This window comes from Aspergillus vadensis, assembly GCF_003184925.1.
Source record: "Aspergillus vadensis CBS 113365 unplaced genomic scaffold BO88scaffold_35, whole genome shotgun sequence".
Taxonomy (NCBI): Eukaryota; Fungi; Ascomycota; class Eurotiomycetes; order Eurotiales; family Aspergillaceae; genus Aspergillus; species Aspergillus vadensis.
Window position 1 is genome coordinate 122,508 of NW_020292073.1, and position 20,752 is coordinate 143,259.

General features: G+C 55.5%; 6 protein-coding genes across 6 annotated transcripts; 3 read left to right on the forward strand and 3 right to left on the reverse strand.

The window, feature by feature from the left end:
* Positions 1–2: 2 nt before the first annotated feature.
* On the reverse strand, positions 3–1,547 carry BO88DRAFT_408871 (RPAP1 family protein). The gene has a single exon (XM_025707821.1). The coding sequence runs from the start codon at positions 1,530–1,532 to the stop codon at positions 84–86; it is 1,449 nt and encodes a 482-aa protein (XP_025557671.1). The 5' UTR covers positions 1,533–1,547; the 3' UTR covers positions 3–83.
* An 888-nt stretch (positions 1,548–2,435) lies between these two features.
* Positions 2,436–5,266, forward strand: BO88DRAFT_191765 (uncharacterized protein). The gene is made up of 3 exons (XM_025701824.1): positions 2,436–2,506; positions 2,572–4,679; positions 4,754–5,266. Exons 2-3 carry the CDS (start codon positions 2,686–2,688, stop codon positions 5,139–5,141), a joined length of 2,382 nt encoding a protein of 793 aa, XP_025557672.1. The 5' UTR covers positions 2,436–2,506; positions 2,572–2,685; the 3' UTR covers positions 5,142–5,266.
* A 1,026-nt stretch (positions 5,267–6,292) lies between these two features.
* On the reverse strand, positions 6,293–8,495 carry ste7 (MAP kinase kinase Ste7). Its single transcript, XM_025701823.1, has 4 exons — positions 7,911–8,495; positions 7,677–7,834; positions 7,072–7,609; positions 6,293–7,003 (listed from the first exon to the last, which is right to left on the reverse strand). Exons 1-4 carry the CDS (start codon positions 8,196–8,198, stop codon positions 6,386–6,388), a joined length of 1,602 nt encoding a protein of 533 aa, XP_025557673.1. The 5' UTR covers positions 8,199–8,495; the 3' UTR covers positions 6,293–6,385.
* Positions 8,496–9,317: 822 nt separating this feature from the next.
* spt6 (chromatin-remodeling histone chaperone SPT6) lies at positions 9,318–14,401 on the forward strand. Its single transcript, XM_025707822.1, has 4 exons — positions 9,318–9,711; positions 9,786–9,959; positions 10,033–13,681; positions 13,761–14,401. The coding sequence occupies exons 1-4, from the start codon at positions 9,538–9,540 to the stop codon at positions 14,009–14,011; spliced, it is 4,248 nt and encodes a 1,415-aa protein (XP_025557674.1). The 5' UTR covers positions 9,318–9,537; the 3' UTR covers positions 14,012–14,401.
* Positions 14,402–15,166: 765 nt separating this feature from the next.
* BO88DRAFT_458563 (oxysterol-binding protein related protein OSH3) lies at positions 15,167–18,189 on the forward strand (the record flags this gene model as incomplete). Its single annotated transcript, XM_025711049.1, has 2 exons — positions 15,167–15,202; positions 15,313–18,189. The coding sequence occupies 2 exons, from the start codon at positions 15,167–15,169 to the stop codon at positions 18,187–18,189; spliced, it is 2,913 nt and encodes a 970-aa protein (XP_025557675.1).
* Positions 18,190–18,520: 331 nt separating this feature from the next.
* BO88DRAFT_408877 (IFRD domain-containing protein) lies at positions 18,521–20,354 on the reverse strand. The gene is made up of 2 exons (XM_025707823.1): positions 20,264–20,354; positions 18,521–20,134 (listed from the first exon to the last, which is right to left on the reverse strand). Exons 1-2 carry the CDS (start codon positions 20,266–20,268, stop codon positions 18,889–18,891), a joined length of 1,251 nt encoding a protein of 416 aa, XP_025557676.1. The 5' UTR covers positions 20,269–20,354; the 3' UTR covers positions 18,521–18,888.
* Between the last annotated feature and the right edge of the window lie 398 nt (positions 20,355–20,752).

The window sequence follows — 20,752 nt, forward strand, 5'->3', positions numbered from 1 at the left end:
CTGCAATGATACATGTTTAAATGATTGATAAGTTATCTAACTTTTAGTATGAAATCGCTAATAAATCAAATTAAGGTTGACTATCACTGAGACCGAATGGCACCCTCCTTCAACACGCCTCGATCACCTCCGCCTCCCATCTGCCAAAGCCAGACACCCTCGACGGCCCACGCAGTAGCACTAGCATGTTGTCGACGACCAGTACCACCGGCACCAGCAGTGGCATTCTCCTTCGCTTTCTCTTCCTCACCTTCTTTCTCCTGCCCACCACGCCGGGCAGAACCCGTCCCAGGTGTCGCTCCATCCGCCTCAGCCAACATACCCGCCACAACACCCTCCTTCTCCACGACAGACCACAGGCCCTCGACCAGCGGACTCCCTCTTTCTCCGAATTGGCCCTTGCCCAAACGAAACAGAATCCGCCCGAGAACTTGCCACGCGATGCACCGCTGCGCCGGGAACGTCGACTGACTCAGGATAGCCAGCTCGGGAATGGTGTACCCCGCTGCGTGGGGGTCTTTGCCATGATGGTGTAGACCTAGGGTTGTGGGAAGGGAGAGAGATGTTGATGGGGAGAGCACCGTGCCGAGGAGAGAGAAGCGTAGGTTGGCTGGGTGGACGGCTTCGGCGTTGCTGGCGGGGTGATAAGCGGACGTGGAGTCTGGGTCTTCGGGGTCTGCGGAGGGGGGTTGAAGCCAGGAGAGGGCGGAGGGGTCGTGTGAGATGTTGGGGAAGTAGTGGGTTTGGAGGTCGGAGAGGAAGGAGGGAGAAGATGGATCTAGGTTGGGCATTGGGGAGGCTTGGGATGGAGGGGCGGGGAAGTGGACGCTGCCTGAGGGGGGAAGTTCGGCGGCGGCGTGGAGGTCGGAGGGGATTTGGGTGGGTGGGACGTCATCTTGAGAGGAGTCATTGTTCGGGGAGGGTGGTTTAGCGGTTGTGGTTGAGGTGGTTGCTGCGGTCTTTGTTGTTGCTGCTGGTGGTGAAAGCGGAGCGGGTGCAGCAATTTCGTCTTCTTTTTCTTCTCTCTTGTCTTGGACTGGTTCAGTAGCGGCTGTTTGCTCGCGGATGGGTTTGGAGGTGGTGGGTGTGTCATCGGCGTCGATACGAGCTCGGCGGAGGAAGCGCTCAAGTAAAGACGTATCCAAGGTTTCCATCAGCTCCTGGCGCTCATGTTCAATCTGCGCATCCGACATGGATGCCAGCTGCCGCGCATTCTCCTGCGCAATGGCCGTTTTCTCATCCTTTGGACTCGGAGCAGAAGCAGAGGCGGATGCAGATGCAGACGGAGCTGGGTCTCGTCGCTGTTTGAAGGTAGAGGGTTTGGCCCGACGGCGATGGGCTGGAAAGCCGGTGGTGGTTGGCTTTGGAGTAGGCGGGGCGGGTGCCGCGGCGGGGGAGCGCTCACGGATTTCGCCGATCATCCCGGGGATGTTGAGGGTTGGGGCACCCTGAGCGTCATCGTAGGTGTCCGCTGGAGAGGACTCATCGTCAGAGCCCAGATCGAGGACGAAACGTTCACCGCGAAAGGCCATGGCGTCGAGAGTTGGTGAGGGGTTTGGCGGGGAAGAAAAGCTGCCGAAAGCGTCGGAAATGAAGCCATCCCCGGGAAGCTCGGCTGAGTCAACATTGAGTCAGCCCGCACAGGGACACTGCAGACTGACTCAGCTGCGGCTCAAAAGCTAAAATGGGGTACGCTAGCTCCAGATAGGATTAGTGGGTTCACCTGATTGACCACCCCGATTGGGTAAAGCACGTTGAATCAGGTGACCCGATCTGATATCGAAACTGGGACTTTATGCTGCCTTGATTGTTTGTCCCCAGACTTGCGGGCATAGAACCTTGTCAGTCAGTTATTCAAGAAGATAATTGATTCCGGGTCATTTTACGGACAATGAGCAATGGCTTGGACCCCCGTTCACATGCTGGTGGGGGCGCATTGAGGGGCCAAGCAAGCAGGCAACATGAAGGGAACTAAAGGCGATAACGAACCATCGAAACGGCCCAAGAAAGGAACGAGAAGCGCACCCGCCGGAATGGAACCCCGGCCATACAAACACGCTTTCCCCGGTTGCTGCTTTCGCCCACCTCGGATTCTTCTTTCTTCATCATCGAAAGCACTCTTCTGTATGTATAGTAACTAGCAAGGTATACTTGCTTCTGTCTCTCACAACAGCGCCCCTTTTCCCCCATCCATTTAAATCGATTGTAGTTTTGTTCTTTTGTTGTAGTTGCTGGTCCGGTGTTTCCCATCTGGTCTGCCTCCCTCTCGGCCTTCCCCTTCTCTCTCTGTTCCTCTCGCTCTCACTCTCTCTCGCTTTTCTCTCTCCCTTCCCTTCTTTCTTCCTTCTTCCCTTTCCTCTCCCCCCAATCCATTCATCGCCATCCACTTTTCCACTCCTCCACCATCCACTCTCCATCTCCACCACCTTCTCTCAACCCTTCTTCATCTCCATTTTTTCGGCTTTCAATTCCCTTGTTATCTAATTTTATTGTTCTGAGTATAAAGGTTAGATCTCCCTCACCACCAACCGCCAACCACCACCACCACCCTCACCACCCAAAGGACGTCAGTCCATCAGTCCACTCCTCCTCCCTCTAACCAACCTCGCCCTTTCACTCGATGCTTGACCACCAGCTTTGATTCGTCCTTTCGCTCCCTCCCCTCCCTTCCTTCTCTTCTTCACCATGTCCACAGAGCCATCTGTTTTGTCGGCTGCAGGTGAACACGAGTCGCGCTCCATTGAATATCCCGCCCGCGAAACTCGTACCCGACGGTCGCGTCGCAGGAAGGAAGACGATCCCGACCTCGAACGAAACCAACCTGTCCGAACCCCCAAAACTAGAGAGAAAGAAAAGGACAAGGAGAAAGAATTAAAGGAAAAGGAAAAAGAGAAGGAGAAGGAGAAGGAGGAGAAGCTGGAGCCCAAACGGGGCAGCCGTCGCCAACGAGAGAAGTCGACGTCGACATCGACTAACCCGCCCAATTCGGCCGCGTCTCACTCTCGCAAGAGGCCCAAGTTGGAGGCTGCCACCCCCGACCAAAGCCCTAGTGTTGCGGCGCCTCCTGCTCATTCACCGAATCCCGCACCTGCTGCCGTTCCAGAAGGGCCTGCGACCAGTCCTCCTACCACTGCAGTCTCAGCTGCATCTGCAGCTCCGGCCCCAGCCCCGGCTCCAGCTCCAGCTCCAGCTCTAGCCCCAGCCTCGACGCCTGCTCCAAGCACTCCCATAACGAGCCCGCGGAAACAAACACTAGATTCTGAAGCGATGTCTCATGGGACATCGCGTCTCCTGAACCCCCCGTCTTTGCCACCCTCGGCCCATCCAACACCGCCATCCGTGGCCCCTACAACCCTCGTCTCACCTTATCCGGGCCTGATGCCCTCCGCTCCTCCTCCGCGGCCACACTCCCAGCCGCCCGCTCCTCCGCCGCAAAGAACAAGCGGTCAAAATTTCGATCCCATTCGGTCGGCCTTTGATACATCGTCTCCGGCCCCGGCGCCAGCACCAACTCCGGCGTTGGCTGCTGCGGCGCCGCCTCCGGGGCGCCCCTCCTTTAGTCCCCCGGCCCGCCCTATCTCACCTCGTCCGACATATCGCGCCAGCGCCTCTCCGGCCATTGCTAGTATCATTGATCCGCCTGCTGCCTCGTCGCCGCCCGTCTATGCCCCTCGACCGTATGGCTCTCCAATTCACGGTGCGTCGAGCTACTCTCCATCGCCCGCGGGCGCATCTATTGCACCCACTCCGCCACAACCTCAACCGCATCCGCAGCCTCAATCTCAACCTCCACGACCAGTCTCACCGTATGCCCATCGATCCCCCTATGCCACACCCGTGCAAGCACCACCGCCACCTCAGGAATCACGGATGTCGGCACCAGAACCAAAGCCCCCATCTGTCCCTCCCCCATCGGCCTCGGAACCTCATACCCCAGCACCTTCTAATAACCGACCACCCTCGCCAGGTCCTACACCTATGGATGTGGAGCCCGAGGCACCTGCTTCGTCGACAGCCTCTAAGGTGACCAAGAAGGAAGCCAAAACCCCCTCAACAGTACCTGCTTCAAAAGCGCCCTCACCCAAACCGGCCAAAGCAGCCAAGGAAACACCTACGCTACCTCAAGGCTCGGGACTGATCTCCAATGCCCTTTTCGGAGTGGATGGTGGCTCATCCACAGGCGATTCGAGTAACCGCCAGGTACCGAGTATCATCCTGCACGTTCCTATCCAGGGTCATGGGAACCAGATCATCAACTTTGCACGTTTAGCGGAGGAGCAATATGGGTTCGCGGCCCTACATCCTCGCCTCGCTGCGCACAAGGAACGGCTGGCGCGGGTAGCTGCGGCCGGTGCGGCCTTGGAGCGCAACGACAAGGCGAGTGGACGTGGCCTGTCCGCGGGAGAGAGTGCGGATGAGGATTTGAGCATGGAGGTCGACCGGGACAGCGAGATGGATGGGGAAGGTGCAACATCAGCGCCCGCTCGCTCGAATGGGGCCGAACCGGCAGATGGCAAGAAGAAGCGCCGTAAGAAGAAAATGGAGGAGTATGATCGAGACGACCCATTCGTGGATGATAGTGAGTTGGCCTGGCAGGAACAGGCGGCCGCCAGTAAGGATGGGTTCTTTGTTTACAGTGGGCCGCTGGTGCCGGAGGGCGAAAAGGTCCAAGTGGAACGGTAAGCGCCATCCCCTTGCGGAAAATTGAATCCCTTGTGTTTGTGCTGGCTGAGATACTAATAACTACGTATAGGGCGGACGGTACGATCAAGCGTGGTCGCGGCCGTGGACGTGGTGGTCGGGGCCGGGGGCCTGTAACATCCCACCAGGTGCCTTTGGCCGCTGCGGTCCCGATCTCCCAGGAAACCGGTCTTCCCCTTCGGGGCCCAGGCTCACGGGGCGGCAGTACCACTCGTCGCCCGCGCATCAGCAAAGCTGCTCGTCAGCAGGCAGAGCAGGAAAGAGCCAATGCCGCCTCGGGGACTCCCCACGGACGCGGCGGAGGTGCTACCGGTCGTGGCGGTTCGACCAGCACTCGAGGAGGCAAGCACCCCATGGTCGAGTTGGCGCCGCGTCCAAATATTGCCCCTGCTCCTCCGGGCCCCAGTCCAGTGGGTGGATCGGAGCTTGCGATGAAGTAGGACGATCCCTCTATATCTTCTTTTCTCTCCTCAGTCTCACCATGAGTGTCCTGTGCTGGGATTCAGCATGCCTGTTCCTGTTTGACGGACTGCTCAGTGTGTGCGTGCTTTTGGTCCTTACGTTATTTTCTTTTCGTTGGCGTCGTCGGATTCCGGGTTACAGGGGGAATGATGAACGGGCATGAGTAGAAGGGTCCATCCAGTTTGATGTTGGGTTGTGTTTGTTGTCGGATGTGCGCTTTCTGGCCGTCTATATTCGTTGTCTTCTTATTTTCCACCCGGCGCTGTTCTCTACGTCTCCCTCGTATGGTGTGATGGGATTTCCTCTTTTCCTACCTGCATGATTCGGTGCGGTGTTTATGCTTCTCGATTGTATCTGTGTGACCTGCGTTTGTTCTATGTTTATCTGTTGATTTTTCCACGGATAGGCAGTGTTTCCATGATCATTCATCACATACTATTTCACTGTCTAGCGACAAAAACGAAGCAGAACATTTGACAGGCATGGTTGCTTTGTTTCATTCCGGGGGTGAAGGCTATAATCAATTTGGTAACAGCAGTTCAACCATAGACATGACTTTAGTCTATGCTATAACCTACGTAACACCAAACAAAGACTTACCGCTGACCATTTCCCTCGCTACAAATTACAGTAACGTAATTTATCATGGCAAAGCATCGTGCTAACTCTACTTGTTATATTCACCCCCATCTTATTTTTCCCATGCTATCGAGCAATGAAACATAACCAGTGACCAACGGAGATGAGTGACATGACACAAGAAGATACTTACAGTCAGCTAGATGGGTAAAATGACCTAGAATATGCAAAATAGAAGATGAAGTAAAAAAAGAAAAGAAAAAGGACATGAAAGAAAATAGAAGCTATGGATGTATGTATATCTGACATAAAGGAATATGACAAATGAGACGAAGAAGAAAGAAATGAGAAGATGAATAAGAAAAGAAAGGCCAATGAATGAATACGCCTTGCCGATGCAAAAATGTTGTGTGTGTTTGTCATGGACATACATCATGTAAGGTTGAATGGGATACATGGTTCAAGGGTTCATGCTTCAAGCAAGTAGCGGTGTGTTTGTGGGTATGTGTCATTTGTTTGTCAGTTCGTCACGTCCACAGATTCTAAAAGGAGAAGAGGAGAGAGGGGGGAATAGGAGAATAGGGGAGAGAAGTGAAGGGAGGTGAGGAGAGAGTTGAGATGGTGTGGATACAAGGCCGGCAGTCTAGACAGCACCCGTCATATGGTCCCCGCGCATGGAGTTTGGCTGGCGTTGCCAGGATCCGTTTCCAGGAGCAGGGGGCGGAGGTCCGTTCGGGGGAGGCGTGCTTCGCATGGGCAGTACTGCTGACTGTAGGGGCATTCGCGACTTCGTATTGTGTGAGCTGGCGGAGCGAGATCCCACCGGATGCATGGGGGGTTCCAATCCGGAAGAGGGGCCCCCGACGGGAGTCCGCGATGGTCGACGGCCGGAGCGGTACTCATCTTCCAGCGACAGATGCTCGAGAGAGATGGGAGGCGAGCGTGTCGACCGGGGTGGACGCGGAGATGGATTTGCGGGGGCATAGTTGTACTGGTACTGCGAGGGGCTATTGCGGCCCACGCTGGAGGGAATGTCGCTGGGGGCGTACTGGGGAGTGCGCATCGGCTTGCTGCTGGGTTGGGGCTGGGGTTGAGGCTTCGGGGACGGAGTAGATCGCGCAGCCGGGGGCTCATCCTTGAGTGACTTGGGCGGCGGAGGAGCCAGATACGACTTGCGGTTGTGTCGCTCCATCATGCTGATGGCCCATTCTTGAAGATCAACCGGCGTCCGCTTGGCGGCCTGCAGGAACGCATCTTTGTCCTAGATCGGCTGTCAGTCAAATCCGGATCAAGACAGTAGCCCAAAAGCGGACAAGGGGAGGGACATACATAAAGCTCGCGAGGCGTGGGGCGCTCCTCGGACTTCTTGAGGAGACATTTGGCGACAAACTCATGCAGGATGGGAGGGAAGGCGTCGCTCTTGGGCAACTTCGGAGCGGGCTCGTGCACGATCTGCTGCAGCAGATCCAGAATGCCCATCGGACCGGCGCTGGCACGGTCGCCTGCCGACGAGTCCGACGTGTCAAAGGGGAAGCGACCAACCGCCAATTCCATCACCGTCAATCCAACACTCCACACATCCGAGCGCACAGTGTACGCACCACCTTGGATACGCTCGGGGGCCATGTAGGTGGACGTGCCAACGAACGTATCGGCGATGGAGTTGACAGTCTCGGTTGCAACGCCAAAGTCGCAGAGCTTGATGTTGCCGCGCGAGTTGACGAGGATGTTGGAAGGCTTGATGTCGCGATGCATGATACGATGAGCTTCGTACAGATACACCAGACCGGCCAGGACAGACTCGGTGATTTTGCCCAACACGTCTACCCGCACGGGACCAAAGTCCTTGGATATGCGATCGAGCGAACTATCATGCAAGGGTCCAGTTTAGCTTGGAACCAACAGATAAAGAAAGAAGGCAGCGGCTCCCTTACCCGCAATCCATGTACTCCATACACAAGACAATATCTCTGGCTTCATTCTGGAAGGCACCATAGAAGGTGACAATGTGGGGGGAATTGCAGTCATGTCCAACCTGGAGCTCCCGCAAGATCTGCTTCCTCACATTTTCCTTTGCGTCGACACGGATGATCTAGAATGATGGAGTCAGCATATATACTGGGTCTACGGCAAAGCACGGACGACGAGGGTCCCCAGAAGGCACGCACCTTTCGAGCCATGACCACCTTCGTGGAGGCGTGCATAACCTTTGAGACCGTACCACCATTTCCAGCGCCCAGCTCCTTCAGGGTAACCAAGTCCTCGCTACGCAGGTCGAGACGGAACTCGAGACCGATCTCCAGAGTATCGGTGCGGTTGCTGTCGGCATTTCCAATGGCGCCTGGAACCTGAGCATCGCCATCGGAGTTATTGGCGGCGGGCTTCGGGGCTGCGTTCAGGGCAAGGCCTTTGACGTTCTTGCGCTTGAGTGTTCGCGCCTTGAATTGATCGGCCATGGTTGTGTCACAGGAGCGATAGTGCGCACCGTGACTTGGAATAGAGGAAGAGACGGTGGGAGGGAGAAGGAGGAATACAGCGACGGTATAGGAGACGAAGCAGTTCCAGTCAGGAAGTACCGTCTCACGATCGAATTTATGGCCAAAATTCTTGGAGGATGAGTTTGCTAGTCAGAGAAACAGGATAAAAAAAGTCGACAAGTTGTCCGACCGTTGGGCCAGCAGCGGCGGGGGAGTTATTGGACACTGAGACACCGGACAAGCGCCGTGAGGTTCGGGAGAGAGCGCAGGTGGGGGGTGTTCTTTGGTGGTGGACTTGATCACCCCGGTTTGGTGGCGTTTATAGGCGCTGAAATTCGTTGGAGGTTCGACAGGGGATGAGGATGAGAAAGTGAGTGTGTGCTCCTCAGAACCGGCGACTTGATCCAGTGAGAAAGGATGGTGTTGGAAGGAAAGGGTCGGAGTTGGGTTTGGCGTGCTTTGGAGGGACGCCGTGAGGAGGAGAAAGTTGGGGCGGAGATCAAAGTAGTGGAACCAGGCACACGCTTGTATTGACTATTGATTATCCTCTTTTTTTCCCCCTCTGCCACGAGGTCTACAACTTTCGGAAACCAGTACGATAATTTTTGGAAAAAGTTCTTCTATTCAGGGAAATATCCGAAACAAAGATAGAGCGACCGGGTGAGTCTAGTGACGACCGCTGAAACAAGCGATGGGAGTTGGCGCCGTCTATCATTTCACTCTTTGTCTGGCAAGTCATAGGGTAGATAGACCTAACCTATTGTCCTCCATCCGGTTATTCACCCTTAACACAGCACATGGGATGAGGCGGGGATCAGTCCACCCCAGTCACCCTCTCAAATCTATGACTGTTATCTCGTATTCATGTGTTTGTAGAATGAAAAGAAAAGAAGTGTTTCAGCGAGGGGTCTAACACATCACATGACCCCTATCAATCTGCGCCAGTGGTGTTTTCTCCCTCCCCTAAAAGCTAGACCCTAACAGGCTAGTGTATCCACGTGAGAGCTCTTTCTCCAGCCACAGCTCCAGCGGGCGGTGAAGCAAGTGCCCGCGCCACAGCGTCTCTTTGCTGCAAGCCATCGGATCTCGTCTCGTCCATCCAAAGCCGCCCAGATTCTCTCTCATCCTTTCTTCATTTCTTTTCAACCTCCTGCTTGGCCACCTTCTGTGAGTGACCGTCTCTTGTGGCGGTTCTTCTTGTCGTGACTCGTTTCCTTCAACGACTCCTCTCCCCCAAATCGGTCTCCGCAGATTGCATCCATCCACCCTTTTTCTTGTTCCCCGACCTTTTAGTCCACCAACACATCAAGAACCGAAGATGAGCGCTCGCGATCTGGTCGAGGGGGAGGCCATGATTGATGACGATGAGAATGAGGAAGAGCTTGCCGATGACTATGATGGCGAAGTCCGCGAGGGTGCTGGCACCAACAACAACTACGACTCCAGTGAAGAGGATGAGGATGATGACGACGATGAGGAAGCCGCTCGCGCCGTATGTCCTCCTCTGTGTTCAATTATGCGCCAATCTTACTTTATCCGATATACCCCGTACTGACCCACTTTCAGGTCCGCGAAGGTTTCATTGTCGACGAGGACGAGGAAATAGAGGAGCGCGCCGAGCGCCGACGGGAGAAACGAAAGCAAAGGGATCGCGAACGCGAAGATGAACATCTGGATGAGGAAGATTTGGAGCTCATTGGGGAACTCAACCCGAGCTTCCAGTCAGCTTCTGCTGGAGAAGTATGTTCACCTCATTCATTGCCCCCACTGATTCTCTACCTTTGCACAGGGGCGATTCTAACTAGCATCCCAGCCCAAGTTCAAACGTCTTAAGCGTGGCCACAAGGATCGCGATCTCCGACAAGCGTCCCAGGGCATTGACGATATTTTCAACTCCGATGAAGATGAAGAGCCCGCTGCCGACTACGGGCGGTCCGGTCACCGGAGACACATGCACGATGAAATGGACGACTTCATTGAAGAGGATGTTTTCTCCGACGAGGAAATTCAGCGGGAACGGGAAGACTTGGAAGTTACTCGTACCTCCAAGGGAGGTCTAGGCGTTACCGATGCGACCGGCTTGGACGAGAACGCCCTCGAAGATATGCGCGCTGCGTTCGGAGACGGAAACGAGTATTTGTTCGCCTTGGAAATGGAGGAACAAGAGCAGGAGCAGGAAGTGGATGAGGAAAAGCACTTGGACTTGAAGGATGTCTTCGAGCCATCACAGCTGGCCGAGAAGATGTTGACGGAGGAGGATAACCAGATTCGTCTGCTGGACGAACCCGAACGACACCAAATCGCCCGCAAGCCCTACCGGAACGTAGTGCTGACCGAAGACCAGTTCCGGGAAGAGGCAGCCTGGATCTCCAACCTGATGCTCCTTAAGAAGCGGATCGAGCCTGAACTACGGGAGCCCTTCCAGCGCTCAGTGGCCAAGGTACTGGAGTTCCTGGTCACTGACGATTGGGAAGTGCCGTTCATCTTCCAGCACCGGAAGGACTACATGATTCACGCGGCCAAGGTGGCCGTGGATGGAGCGGGCCATGATGGGGACGCCTCCCAGTACACCATCAAGGCGGAAAAGCTTTTGAACATGACCGATCTTTGGGACATCTTCGACCATGATCTCAAGTTCAAGGCGCTCGTGGAAAAGCGCACTACGATCCAGAAGACCTTTGACAACTTACAGAGCCTCTTCAGCGTGAATGATACCATCGTGGAGGAGATGCTCCCAACCGCGGTGACGATGGAGGAGCTACAGGATATTCAGGATTACATCCATTTCCAGTATGCATCCCAGCTGAGGGATATGACGCTCATGAACGGGGAAGCGAACGGGGAAACCCAGCGCCGGAAAGCGTCCAGCAAGACGTTCTTTGAGCGCGTCCGGAATGGCAAGGCCTACGGCCTCGTCCGCGCCTTCGGTATCACTGCAGATGCGTTTGCCCAGAATGCCCTGAAGGAAGGCCGCCGCCAGTACACCGAAGATCCCGCGGAGCAGCCGGATGAGCTGGCGGATTCGTTCCTTGACAACGATTTCTCCAACTCGTCGCATGTGGTCAAGGCCGCGAAGACCATGTTCGCAGAGGAGATCGTGATGAGCCCCAAGATGCGCAAGGTCGTCCGCCAAGCGTACTACATGAATGGCGCAGTGGACTGCTTCCGCACCGAGAAGGGTCTGCGCCGCATTGACGAGCAGCACCCGTACTACGAATTTAAGTACCTACGGAACCAGCAACTTAGCGACATTGCCCGTCGGCCCGAGCTGTATCTTCGCATGCTCAAGGCCGAAGAGGAAGGTTTGGTGGAAGTGAAGGTCCGCTTCGAGAACTTTGACCACTTCCGCCAACGCCTCTACCAGGACATCGAGTCGGACAACTACAGTGAACTGGCAGACGTCTGGAATCGCACGCGTCGTGATGTGCTGGATCTGGCCCTCGGCAAGCTCGAGCGGCTGATCAATCGCAGCGTCAAGGAAAACATCCGTCAGGAATGTGAGAACCATGTGGCGAAGGAGTGTCGCGAGGCATTCTCGCAGCGACTGGATCAGGCCCCCTACAAGCCTAAGGGTATGATCCTGGGTACCGTGCCGCGCGTGCTGGCTCTGTCCACTGGTACCGGCATTGTCGGACGCGAGCCCATCCACTGGGCCTACATCGAAGAGGACGGACGTGTGCTGGAAAACGGAAAGTTCACAGACCTCTCCATTGGCGATCGCGACCGTAACATTGCCGACGGCAAGGATGTTGCGGCCTTCACCGAACTTGTGAAGCGTCGGCGTCCCGATGTCATCGGTGTGTCCGGCATGTCTCCGGAGACCCGTCGCCTGTATAAGCTGCTGACCGAGGTCGTGGAGCGGCAAGACCTGCGCGGCGCTCTTTATACCGATGACCGCGATGATGAAGTCAGCGACCGTTTGGAGGTGGTGATTGTCAATGACGAGGTTGCCCGACTTTACCAGCACAGCGAGCGTGCGAAGAAGGACCACCCTAGCTTCGCCCCCTTGACGCATTACTGTGTGGCCTTGGCCAAGTACCTGCAGAGCCCGCTGAAGGAATACGCGTCTCTGGGTCGGGACATAGTGTCCATCCAGTTCAAGCCGGGCCAGCAGCTCGTCTCTCAGGATCTGTTGCTGAAGCAGTTGGAGACCGCGCTGGTGGACATGGTAAATCTGGTGGGTGTGGACATCAACGAAGCCGTCACGGATTCGGCGACGGCCAACCTCCTGCCCTATGTCTGTGGTCTGGGACCCCGTAAGGCGGCACACCTGCTCAAGATTGTGAACATGAACGGCGGCGTGGTCAACAATCGGGCGGAGCTGCTGGGTGTGAATGCCCAGTATCCGGCTATGGGTGTGAAGGTGTGGAACAACTGTGCCAGCTTCTTGTACATCGACTTCGAGAACGCCGATCCGGATGCGGATCCGCTGGACAACACTCGTGTACACCCGGAAGACTACGATATTGCGCGCAAGATGGCGGCTGATGCACTGGAACTGGATGAAGAGGATATCAAGGCGGAGACGGACGAGAACGGACCAGGTGCGATTGTACGCAAACTGTTCCGCGAGGAGGCACAGGATCGTGTGAACGACCTGATCCTGGAGGAGTACGCCGAGCAACTGGAGAAGAACCTGAACCAGCGCAAGCGAGCGACACTGGAGACGATCCGGGCGGAGCTGCAACAGCCGTACGAGGAACTCCGGAAGCAATTCGTCTTCCTCAGCACGGATGACATCTTCACCATGCTCACTGGTGAGACGGCAGACACGTTGTCGGAGGGTATGGTGGTGCCCATCTCCATCAAGCGGATTACGGACGATCACATTGACGGCAAGCTGGACTGCGGAATTGACGCACTGGTGCCCGAGTCGGAGCTGACCGACCGGTATGATATCCCCGTGCGAGCGCTGTACCAGATCCACCAGACGCTACCGGCCAAGGTGCTCTTCCTGAACCGCAAGAATTTCCTGTGCAATGTCTCGCTGCGGGAGGAGCAAGTCAGCCGGCCGGTGCTGCGGACGCCGGACCGACTGCAAGGGGAGTGGGATGACCGTCAGGAGGCGCAGGACCGAGAAGCGCAGCAGGAGAAGACGCAGAGCGGCGGACGGACGATGCGAGTGATCAAGCATCCGATGTTCCGGCCGTTCAACTCAACGCAGGCGGAGGAGTTCTTGGGGTCGCAGAGCCGGGGAGATGTGGTGATCCGGCCGTCGTCCAAGGGACCGGATCACCTGGCGGTGACATGGAAGGTGTCCGACGGCATCTTCCAGCATATTGACGTTCTGGAGCTGGACAAGGAGAACGAATTCTCCGTGGGACGGACGCTGAAGGTGGGCGGACGCTACACATACAGTGATCTGGACGATTTGATCTTCAACCACGTCAAGGCGATGACCAAGAAGGTGGATGAGATGATGTTGCATGAGAAGTACCAGGACGGCAACAAGGACGCCACCTGTAAGTCATTTTCTTTCTTAGTATTGTTTAGGGCTAGTTATGTTTGTGATGGTCACTAACGTCTTTTCTCTTTTTCTAGACTCTTGGTTGGAAACATACACCAAGGCCAACCCCCGGCGGTCGGCCTACGCTTTCTGCATCGACCCCAAACATGCGGGCTACTTCTTCCTGTGCTTCAAGGCGGGTGAGAAGGCGCCGCTGCACAGCTGGCCAGTGAAGGTGATCCCTCAAGGATATGAGCTGCAGCGCAACCCATACCCGGACATGCGGGCTCTGTGCAATGGCTTCAAGTTGTTGTTCACCAACATGCAGGCCGGCAAGCGGCGGTGATGGTGATGGTGATGGTGATGGTGCTGGTTTCTTTTCCTTTTCCTTTCCTTCTGTATACTGTGTGTAATATTCCTCGGGACGTTCTATCTCTTTTTTTATCTTTGATTGCTGGATGAGGTCGGGATTCTTGGTTTTTTCTCCTGTGTATTTTCTTGACTTCTATTCTTCCTCTACACCTCTCTCTCTTGCTCTTGGTCTCTCAGAAGACAGAGTGTTGATTTAGCATCCGCGTAGCATCTCATGGTTGCGGGTTCGAAACGATTAATTGCTGGGGACTGAAAGGAGAATTAAATATGAATTCATTGCATTGCATTTGGGATCAACCTTTACTGTCAGGGCTATAAAGTTAATATTCTTAGTAGATATATCTCCAGTATTGATTGCCCCTGACGCATTAATTTTCCGTGAAACTCCGAGGAATTCCAGAAAACGAGAGAATAAAAAAAGGTAAAGGGAAACTGGATGGATCCACCAGGAACCAGATCATCAGTAGCCGGAGATAGACTAGAGACTTACTATTGAGCTCAAGTCTCTGGCCTTTCATGTGAAGCGGTCACACAAGCTGCTCAACCCCTTCCAAGGTCAATTGTTTGGTTCAGTTGTCCCTCGGCCGGTCTTGGAGAGAGGAGAAGAGTGAAAGTGTTTAGGGTCCGGCTTCTCCGCACCTCCTCCTTCTTCTTCTCCTTCTCCTTGTCCTTACTTACCTCTACTTCAATTACTTCAACAACAACAACAACCACTACTACTACTTCTTACCGTCTTTCCCCTCCTCCTCCTCCTCCTCCTCCACCGCCCCTCCTTTTTACTTAAAATACCCGCATCTGTCGTCACTCCTTGACCCTTTATCCCACAGTTCACCTCTGGCCCGTGTCTCCTTATCCGATCGTTCCCGCAATCCAACGTGAGCCGGGCTGCTGCATGACTGGTAAGATCTGCTGCTTCTGCTTGCTTCTTGCCCTGCCTCGTGGCTGACGTACAGCTGAGCCTCAGCCTGATCCATCATTCCCTCCTTTTTGTTTCAGCTCCTTCGCCAGTCCTCCGACTTTTAAAAGATCCATCTCCCACTTGGTTTCGTTCCTCATCTTCTCAATTGCTCCCCTCCATTGTTGTCTTTCCCATCCCCACCCCACCTAAACAAGGGCCACTCGCGCAACAATGGCGGCCATGGAGGAGCTGGAGATCCACAGCAAGGTATGTTGACACTGAAGTAAGGGGGGCGGAGGGGGATGGATGCATGACACGCCGAATTGAATGATGGCATTGGACTAACTCCTGTCTCTGTTGTTGCCCCTCTCTAACAGTCCTACTTTGTCCGCTGGGTATCGGTCAAGCCCGCCCACACCATCTCCTGGAGCATCCAACCGCACAAGAAGTCCATCAACTTCGGCATCTTCAAGCATCCCGGCCATTCGGCCGTACTGGGCTCCAACACCAACTTACCTGCCACCGATTCCCCCAACGCCGATTCTAACGAGAACCTGCCCGCGACCGCTGGCGCTGCGGCCTCGCGACCCAATGCCTCCGTCATTGAGAAGCTGACAGGCATTGGCCTTAAGCAGATCCAATGGATCGGCAAATGCGAGGCCGAACGCATCTTCCGCGGCACCTACGACGTGCCCGCCAACGAAGGTGGGAACTACGCCCTGGTCTTTGACAATACCTTCTCCAAGCAACTCTCGAAAACCGTCACTCTCGCCCTGCTCACCTACCCATCCGCCCTCCCACCACAGTCGGCCCCCGTCCCTCATGCCTCCAGCCACCCTATACGGTCCGATACCGCTGAATCCGGAAAGTCCCTGGCTGCCCGCCGACGGGGCAACAGCGTCGCTCAGCCGCCGCCTCTCGCCAGCGACCCCGACTCGCTCAATACCTATACAGGCTTGCTCCAGAAGCGACGGCGAAAGCGCCATCAGGGCTGGGCGCGTCGCTTCTTCTCCCTCGACTATACCTCGTCGACCTTGTCTTACTACCACGATCGGAACTCTGCCGCGCTCCGCGGTTCCATCCCCTTGTCGCTGGCTGCGGTCGCATGCAACGAGAAGTCGCGCGAGATTTCTATCGACTCCGGCACCGAAGTCTGGCATCTTCGCGCCAACAATGACCAGGAGTTCGCCGCTTGGAAGCGGGCGCTGGAGCGGGCCTCCGCCCCGTCCTCCAAGACTCCTGCTACCGCCACCGACGAAACCGCCTTGCCGTCCGAACCCTTGTTACGCGTGCCCTCTCAGCGTGTCGCCCCGAATCCTGTCGAGGAGAGGGAATGGGAGCAGGTCGAGGGCCTTGTGAGCAAGGTATCCGGATCGCGCGATGCTGTCCGGCGCCTGGCCAAGGACACTGACCCCAAGTACCTGGGCGGCAATGTCGCGGAGAGACCCCGCGGTCGCTCGCCCAGCCCGCATCGCACGCCGACGGACTTGAATGGAGACGAATCTGGGGACGCCAAACGCCCGTTCTGGAAGCGCAAGAATAGTACGGCCACCCAGCCCGGTGTCAAGCGCACTACGACTATGGCCTCTATGTCCTCGCAGCTGGCTGTACCGGGCGCCTTTGACACTGCGTCCCTGGCGGGCGATCGCAAGCCCAGCAGTATCGCCAGCCCCCCGGATCCCATGGAGGAGGTTCATGAACATCTCATGGCCGTGTTGCGTGACCTGGACCAGGTCGTCAGCGAGTTCTCGACCCTCATCTCCGAAAGCAAGCAGCGACGACACCCTCCCGGCGCGACCGTGCAGGCGCGGCGCAGCTTCGAGTCTGATGTCTCCCAGGAGTTCTTCGATGCAGATGACGGTAAAGCACTTCTCACAATCAAGGGCGACAGCGACGACGAGGCAGCGGCCGACAACGCTTCCGACCACACTGTATGGGACTCGAAACCCAAGGTGGAAGAAGAACCCATGGTCAACGACGCTCCCTCTGACAGTGAAGACGAGGCCGACGAAGCGCCTGCTGGACACGATCAGTACTCGCCGCTCTTCCCCGGGCGCCCCAAGGCGCTCACGCCGCTCCCACTTAGCCCCGTGAAGCGTCGTGCCAACATCACGGCGCCGACAGTCATGCCGCCCAGTTTGATTGGTTTCCTTCGCAAGAATGTCGGCAAGGACTTGTCGCAGATCTCCATGCCTGTTTCCTCCAACGAGCCCCTGTCGCTGCTCCAGCGCGCCGCCGAAGTTATGGAGTATTCCACCCTGCTCGACCGCGCCGCCAGCGCCTCCGACCCCGTTGAACGCCTCATGTACGTGACCGCATTCGCCCTCTCTCCCATCTCCAGCAACCGGATCCGCGAGCGCGCCATTCGCAAACCGTTCAACCCCATGCTCGGCGAGACCTACGAGCTCGTCCGTGAAGACCTTGGCTTCCGCTTCATCGCTGAAAAGGTTTCGCATCGCCCTGTCCAACTTGCCTACCAAGCCGACAGCAAAGACTGGAGTCTTACGCAATCCCCCATGCCGACACAGAAATTCTGGGGTAAATCCGCCGAAATTATCACCGAAGGCAAGATGCGCCTGACCCTTCACACCACTGGCGAACACTTCAGCTGGGCCCAGGCCACTTCGTTCCTCCGTAACATCATCGCCGGCGAGAAATACGTCGAGCCCGTCGGTGAAATGGTCGTCGTCAACGAAACCACCGGCCACCGCTCCCTTTCCACCTTCAAAGCCGGCGGCATGTTCTCCGGCCGCAGCGAAGAAGTCAGCACCAAATCCACGGACCCCTCTGGACGTGACCTGCCCCTGGGTCTCACCGGCACCTGGACCTCCTCCCTCGACCTCACCAAGAACGGCAACCCCTCGGGAACCATTTGGAGCGCCGGGCCTCTGGTCCCGAACGCGCCCAAACACTACGGTCTCACGGCCTTCGCGGCGACCTTGAACGAGATCACTCCCATCGAGGACGGCAAACTCCCCGTCACAGACTCACGACTCCGTCCGGACCAGCGCGCTCTCGAAGACGGCGACGTCGACCAAGCCGAGGCAGTAAAGGTCCAATTGGAAGAGGGCCAGCGCGCCCGTCGTCGCGAGATGGAAGCCGCAGGCGAATCCTGGACACCGCGGTGGTTCGCTCCCGTAGATGAGGCACCGGGAGATGAATCCGTGTGGCGACTGAAGTCTGGAAAGGAAGGATACTGGGAGGAACGGAGTAAGGGCGCCTGGACAGGCGTGGTGCCAGTTTTTACGAAGTAATTGTGTTAGCGCTTTTATCTTACGAGTGCATGTGGTTGTAAGGTCTATTTTTATCTTATATGTGATGGGAATACTATCAGTGAAGTATCGCGGGAGTGTGTTGGTGAGTGGTTTACTATAGAGGATATAAGGGGGAAAGGTAGTGGGATTCCACTCAATTTATAACATTCTCGGTGTACACTTATCTATCTGATTACTTATTCTATATTTATCTGCTGCCTCATTCAATGTGCGTGTAGTAATGAGATGGGATACATTCTTGTTCTTATTCATGTATTTACTATTGACATATACGTAGTAACAGTGCCAAATTGGGCCTTACTATTGATGCCGTTATGGATCTAGATACAGTTATGTATTGAATAGTGAACAGTAACGTACTTAGTTAGCATTATGTACACTAGTTAACTGGAACTATCATATAGCAATAATTAATAACTGCAAATAATTCCTATACATAGTTATAGACAAGTATGTATGGACGGAATGTATGCTTTTATTCGTTTCTATCACACTGCGAGATACCTGCGGGCAAGTGATATCCGCGTCTGTTTCTGTGTTCTAGAAACGGGGTACAAAGTCAAAATGCATAATAACAGGGAAGAAATCACAAAACACCCGCTGCAATAAATCTAACGCAACAGGGAATCAAGCTTTAAAAACCCAGTAAAACAAATGATGAATGTGTCACATGGCTCTCTAATCCTCGTCCGAGGCCTCGTGGACCGCCCACCGACGACTATCCCGATGTTTGGCCGTGCGCTTGGCATACCCTCGGTCCGACGGCGTGTCCATGCGCATGATCACCGGAAGGCTTTCCAGCACGGCGCGGTTGCCTTGGTAGTAGTGCGCCGCGAAGCCGCCCTGCAGGGTGCGTCGAAGCGAGCTCAGCCGCGTCCATTTCCACCAGCGATCGATGTTCATCACGCCCTGTCGGCCGATTTTGACCGTCAGCTTGCTGCCGTAGTGGCGGTTGGTGTCTTGGTCGATAGCGGTGTTGTACATGGGTCCCCGTCGGGGATTCTCCACCGTCGTTAGGATAGAGGCGAAGTTGCTGTGTAGACTCTTCTTATCGCGCTTGCTGATCCGTTTGCTGTGGACTTTAGCAAGCGAATGCAGTTGCTGTTCAAGCTCGTGCGTGTTGTGGTAGGCGTTGTAGCGCTTGATCAACTTGGGGCCGTTGCCGCGACCTCCAGACAGGAATGTTTCCTCTTCCGATTCTTCTTCCTCGTCCTCCTCGTCCTCATCGTCCTCCTGTGGGGTGTAACTCTTCTCGTACAAGAGCGCGATGTTCTCGCCGGCAGCAATTTGGACCGCTGAATCACCACTGTTCAGCTGGTCCATGAAGATCTGCACGGCGTCCTCGCTTTCGCCTTCAAGATCGTCGATATAGGTCGCGAGCACGCCCCATTCTTGCAGGGCAGCAACAACACTGGCCGCGTCGTCCCCGGCACCGATCGACTGCCCGTCGGAGGCAGCGATGTCCAAGAAGAACGTCATCTGGTCGAGGATCCCATCTTCGCTAGCGCCTGCATGGATGGTGCAGACGCCCAGACAGTGAATCGCCGCTGCCTTGACCGTGTTGGAGGTTGAATCTCGCACGGTGCGGGTAAGCAGGGGCTCGACATGCTCGTAGATCGTATTGTCGTAGGCTGAGATGGCGAGGAGCTCAACGGCACGAAGCGCCAGGGTCGTTTCGCGCACACTGGTCTCGAACTTGATACTGCGGTTGAATGCCGCTACCAAGTCGAGAACGCGACCGCGAATCTGTTCCTCGACATAGTGATACTTAGCCAGTCGGCAGAACGCAGCGTAGGCCTCTTCGCGACTCAGATTACTACTACGCTTGCGGTCCAGAATATCCTGGATGACATCTCCAAGCTCCTCAACCCAGTCATGGTTGTCCAGATCGGGGTTATCGGTTAGATCATCCAACGAGCCAATGCTGGGTCGTAAAACATGCATTAGTAACGGAGCACACAGAGGGAACGGACGACGATGACATCATTCCGTTGAGGGGGGGGAACCAAAAATAATTGAAGGGAAGGGAAAGCAGTGATCATGGAGTGCTCACCTCATGGCCGTATCGTCGCTGAGACTGTCAAGATCTTCCTCGTCCGATGCATATCGGCTCTGATTCTGAGAGGAGTGGCGGGAATTCTGGGTAGAGTTGGCGCGCGAAGTTCGTCGAGAGCCTTCGCGGGAAGCAGCTTTACGAGAGATGGTTTTGCCACTCTCCAACACTTGACGGCGCAGGTCCGGCATGATGAATACGCGCAATGTCGACCAGCTGGGTAGTGATTGCAAAGAGAAGATTGCTAAGTGGAAGAAGAATTTTCACGGGAGAAAATGCGGGATAATGTATCCGAGAATTTTTTCGCTATGAATAAGCCAAAGGGGAGACCGGAATGTAGAAACAAGTATGGACTTGTACTACGAGGAGCAAGGCAACACCAAGTGTAGCCGGCAGAAACCGGTCGGCTATACTGAGGGTATGGTAAAGGTAATGGTAGACAGTAGAAAGAGTGATTCTGAGACGAAGGACATGGTAAGGCTGGAACAA

Coding starts and splice junctions, on each gene's coding strand:
- BO88DRAFT_408871 (XM_025707821.1), bottom strand. CDS start 1,532: ATGGCCTTTCGCGGTGAACGTTTCGTCCTCGATCTGGGCTCTGACGAT.
- BO88DRAFT_191765 (XM_025701824.1), top strand. CDS start 2,686: ATGTCCACAGAGCCATCTGTTTTGTCGGCTGCAGGTGAACACGAGTCG. Junction 4,680..4,753: donor GAAAAGGTCCAAGTGGAACG/GTAAGCGCCATC, acceptor AACTACGTATAG/GGCGGACGGTACGATCAAGC.
- ste7 (XM_025701823.1), bottom strand. CDS start 8,198: ATGGCCGATCAATTCAAGGCGCGAACACTCAAGCGCAAGAACGTCAAA. Junction 7,835..7,910: donor AGGTGGTCATGGCTCGAAAG/GTGCGTGCCTTC, acceptor CCATCATTCTAG/ATCATCCGTGTCGACGCAAA. Junction 7,610..7,676: donor ATGGAGTACATGGATTGCGG/GTAAGGGAGCCG, acceptor CTTGCATGATAG/TTCGCTCGATCGCATATCCA.
- spt6 (XM_025707822.1), top strand. CDS start 9,538: ATGAGCGCTCGCGATCTGGTCGAGGGGGAGGCCATGATTGATGACGAT. Junction 9,712..9,785: donor ATGAGGAAGCCGCTCGCGCC/GTATGTCCTCCT, acceptor ACCCACTTTCAG/GTCCGCGAAGGTTTCATTGT. Junction 13,682..13,760: donor CGGCAACAAGGACGCCACCT/GTAAGTCATTTT, acceptor CTCTTTTTCTAG/ACTCTTGGTTGGAAACATAC.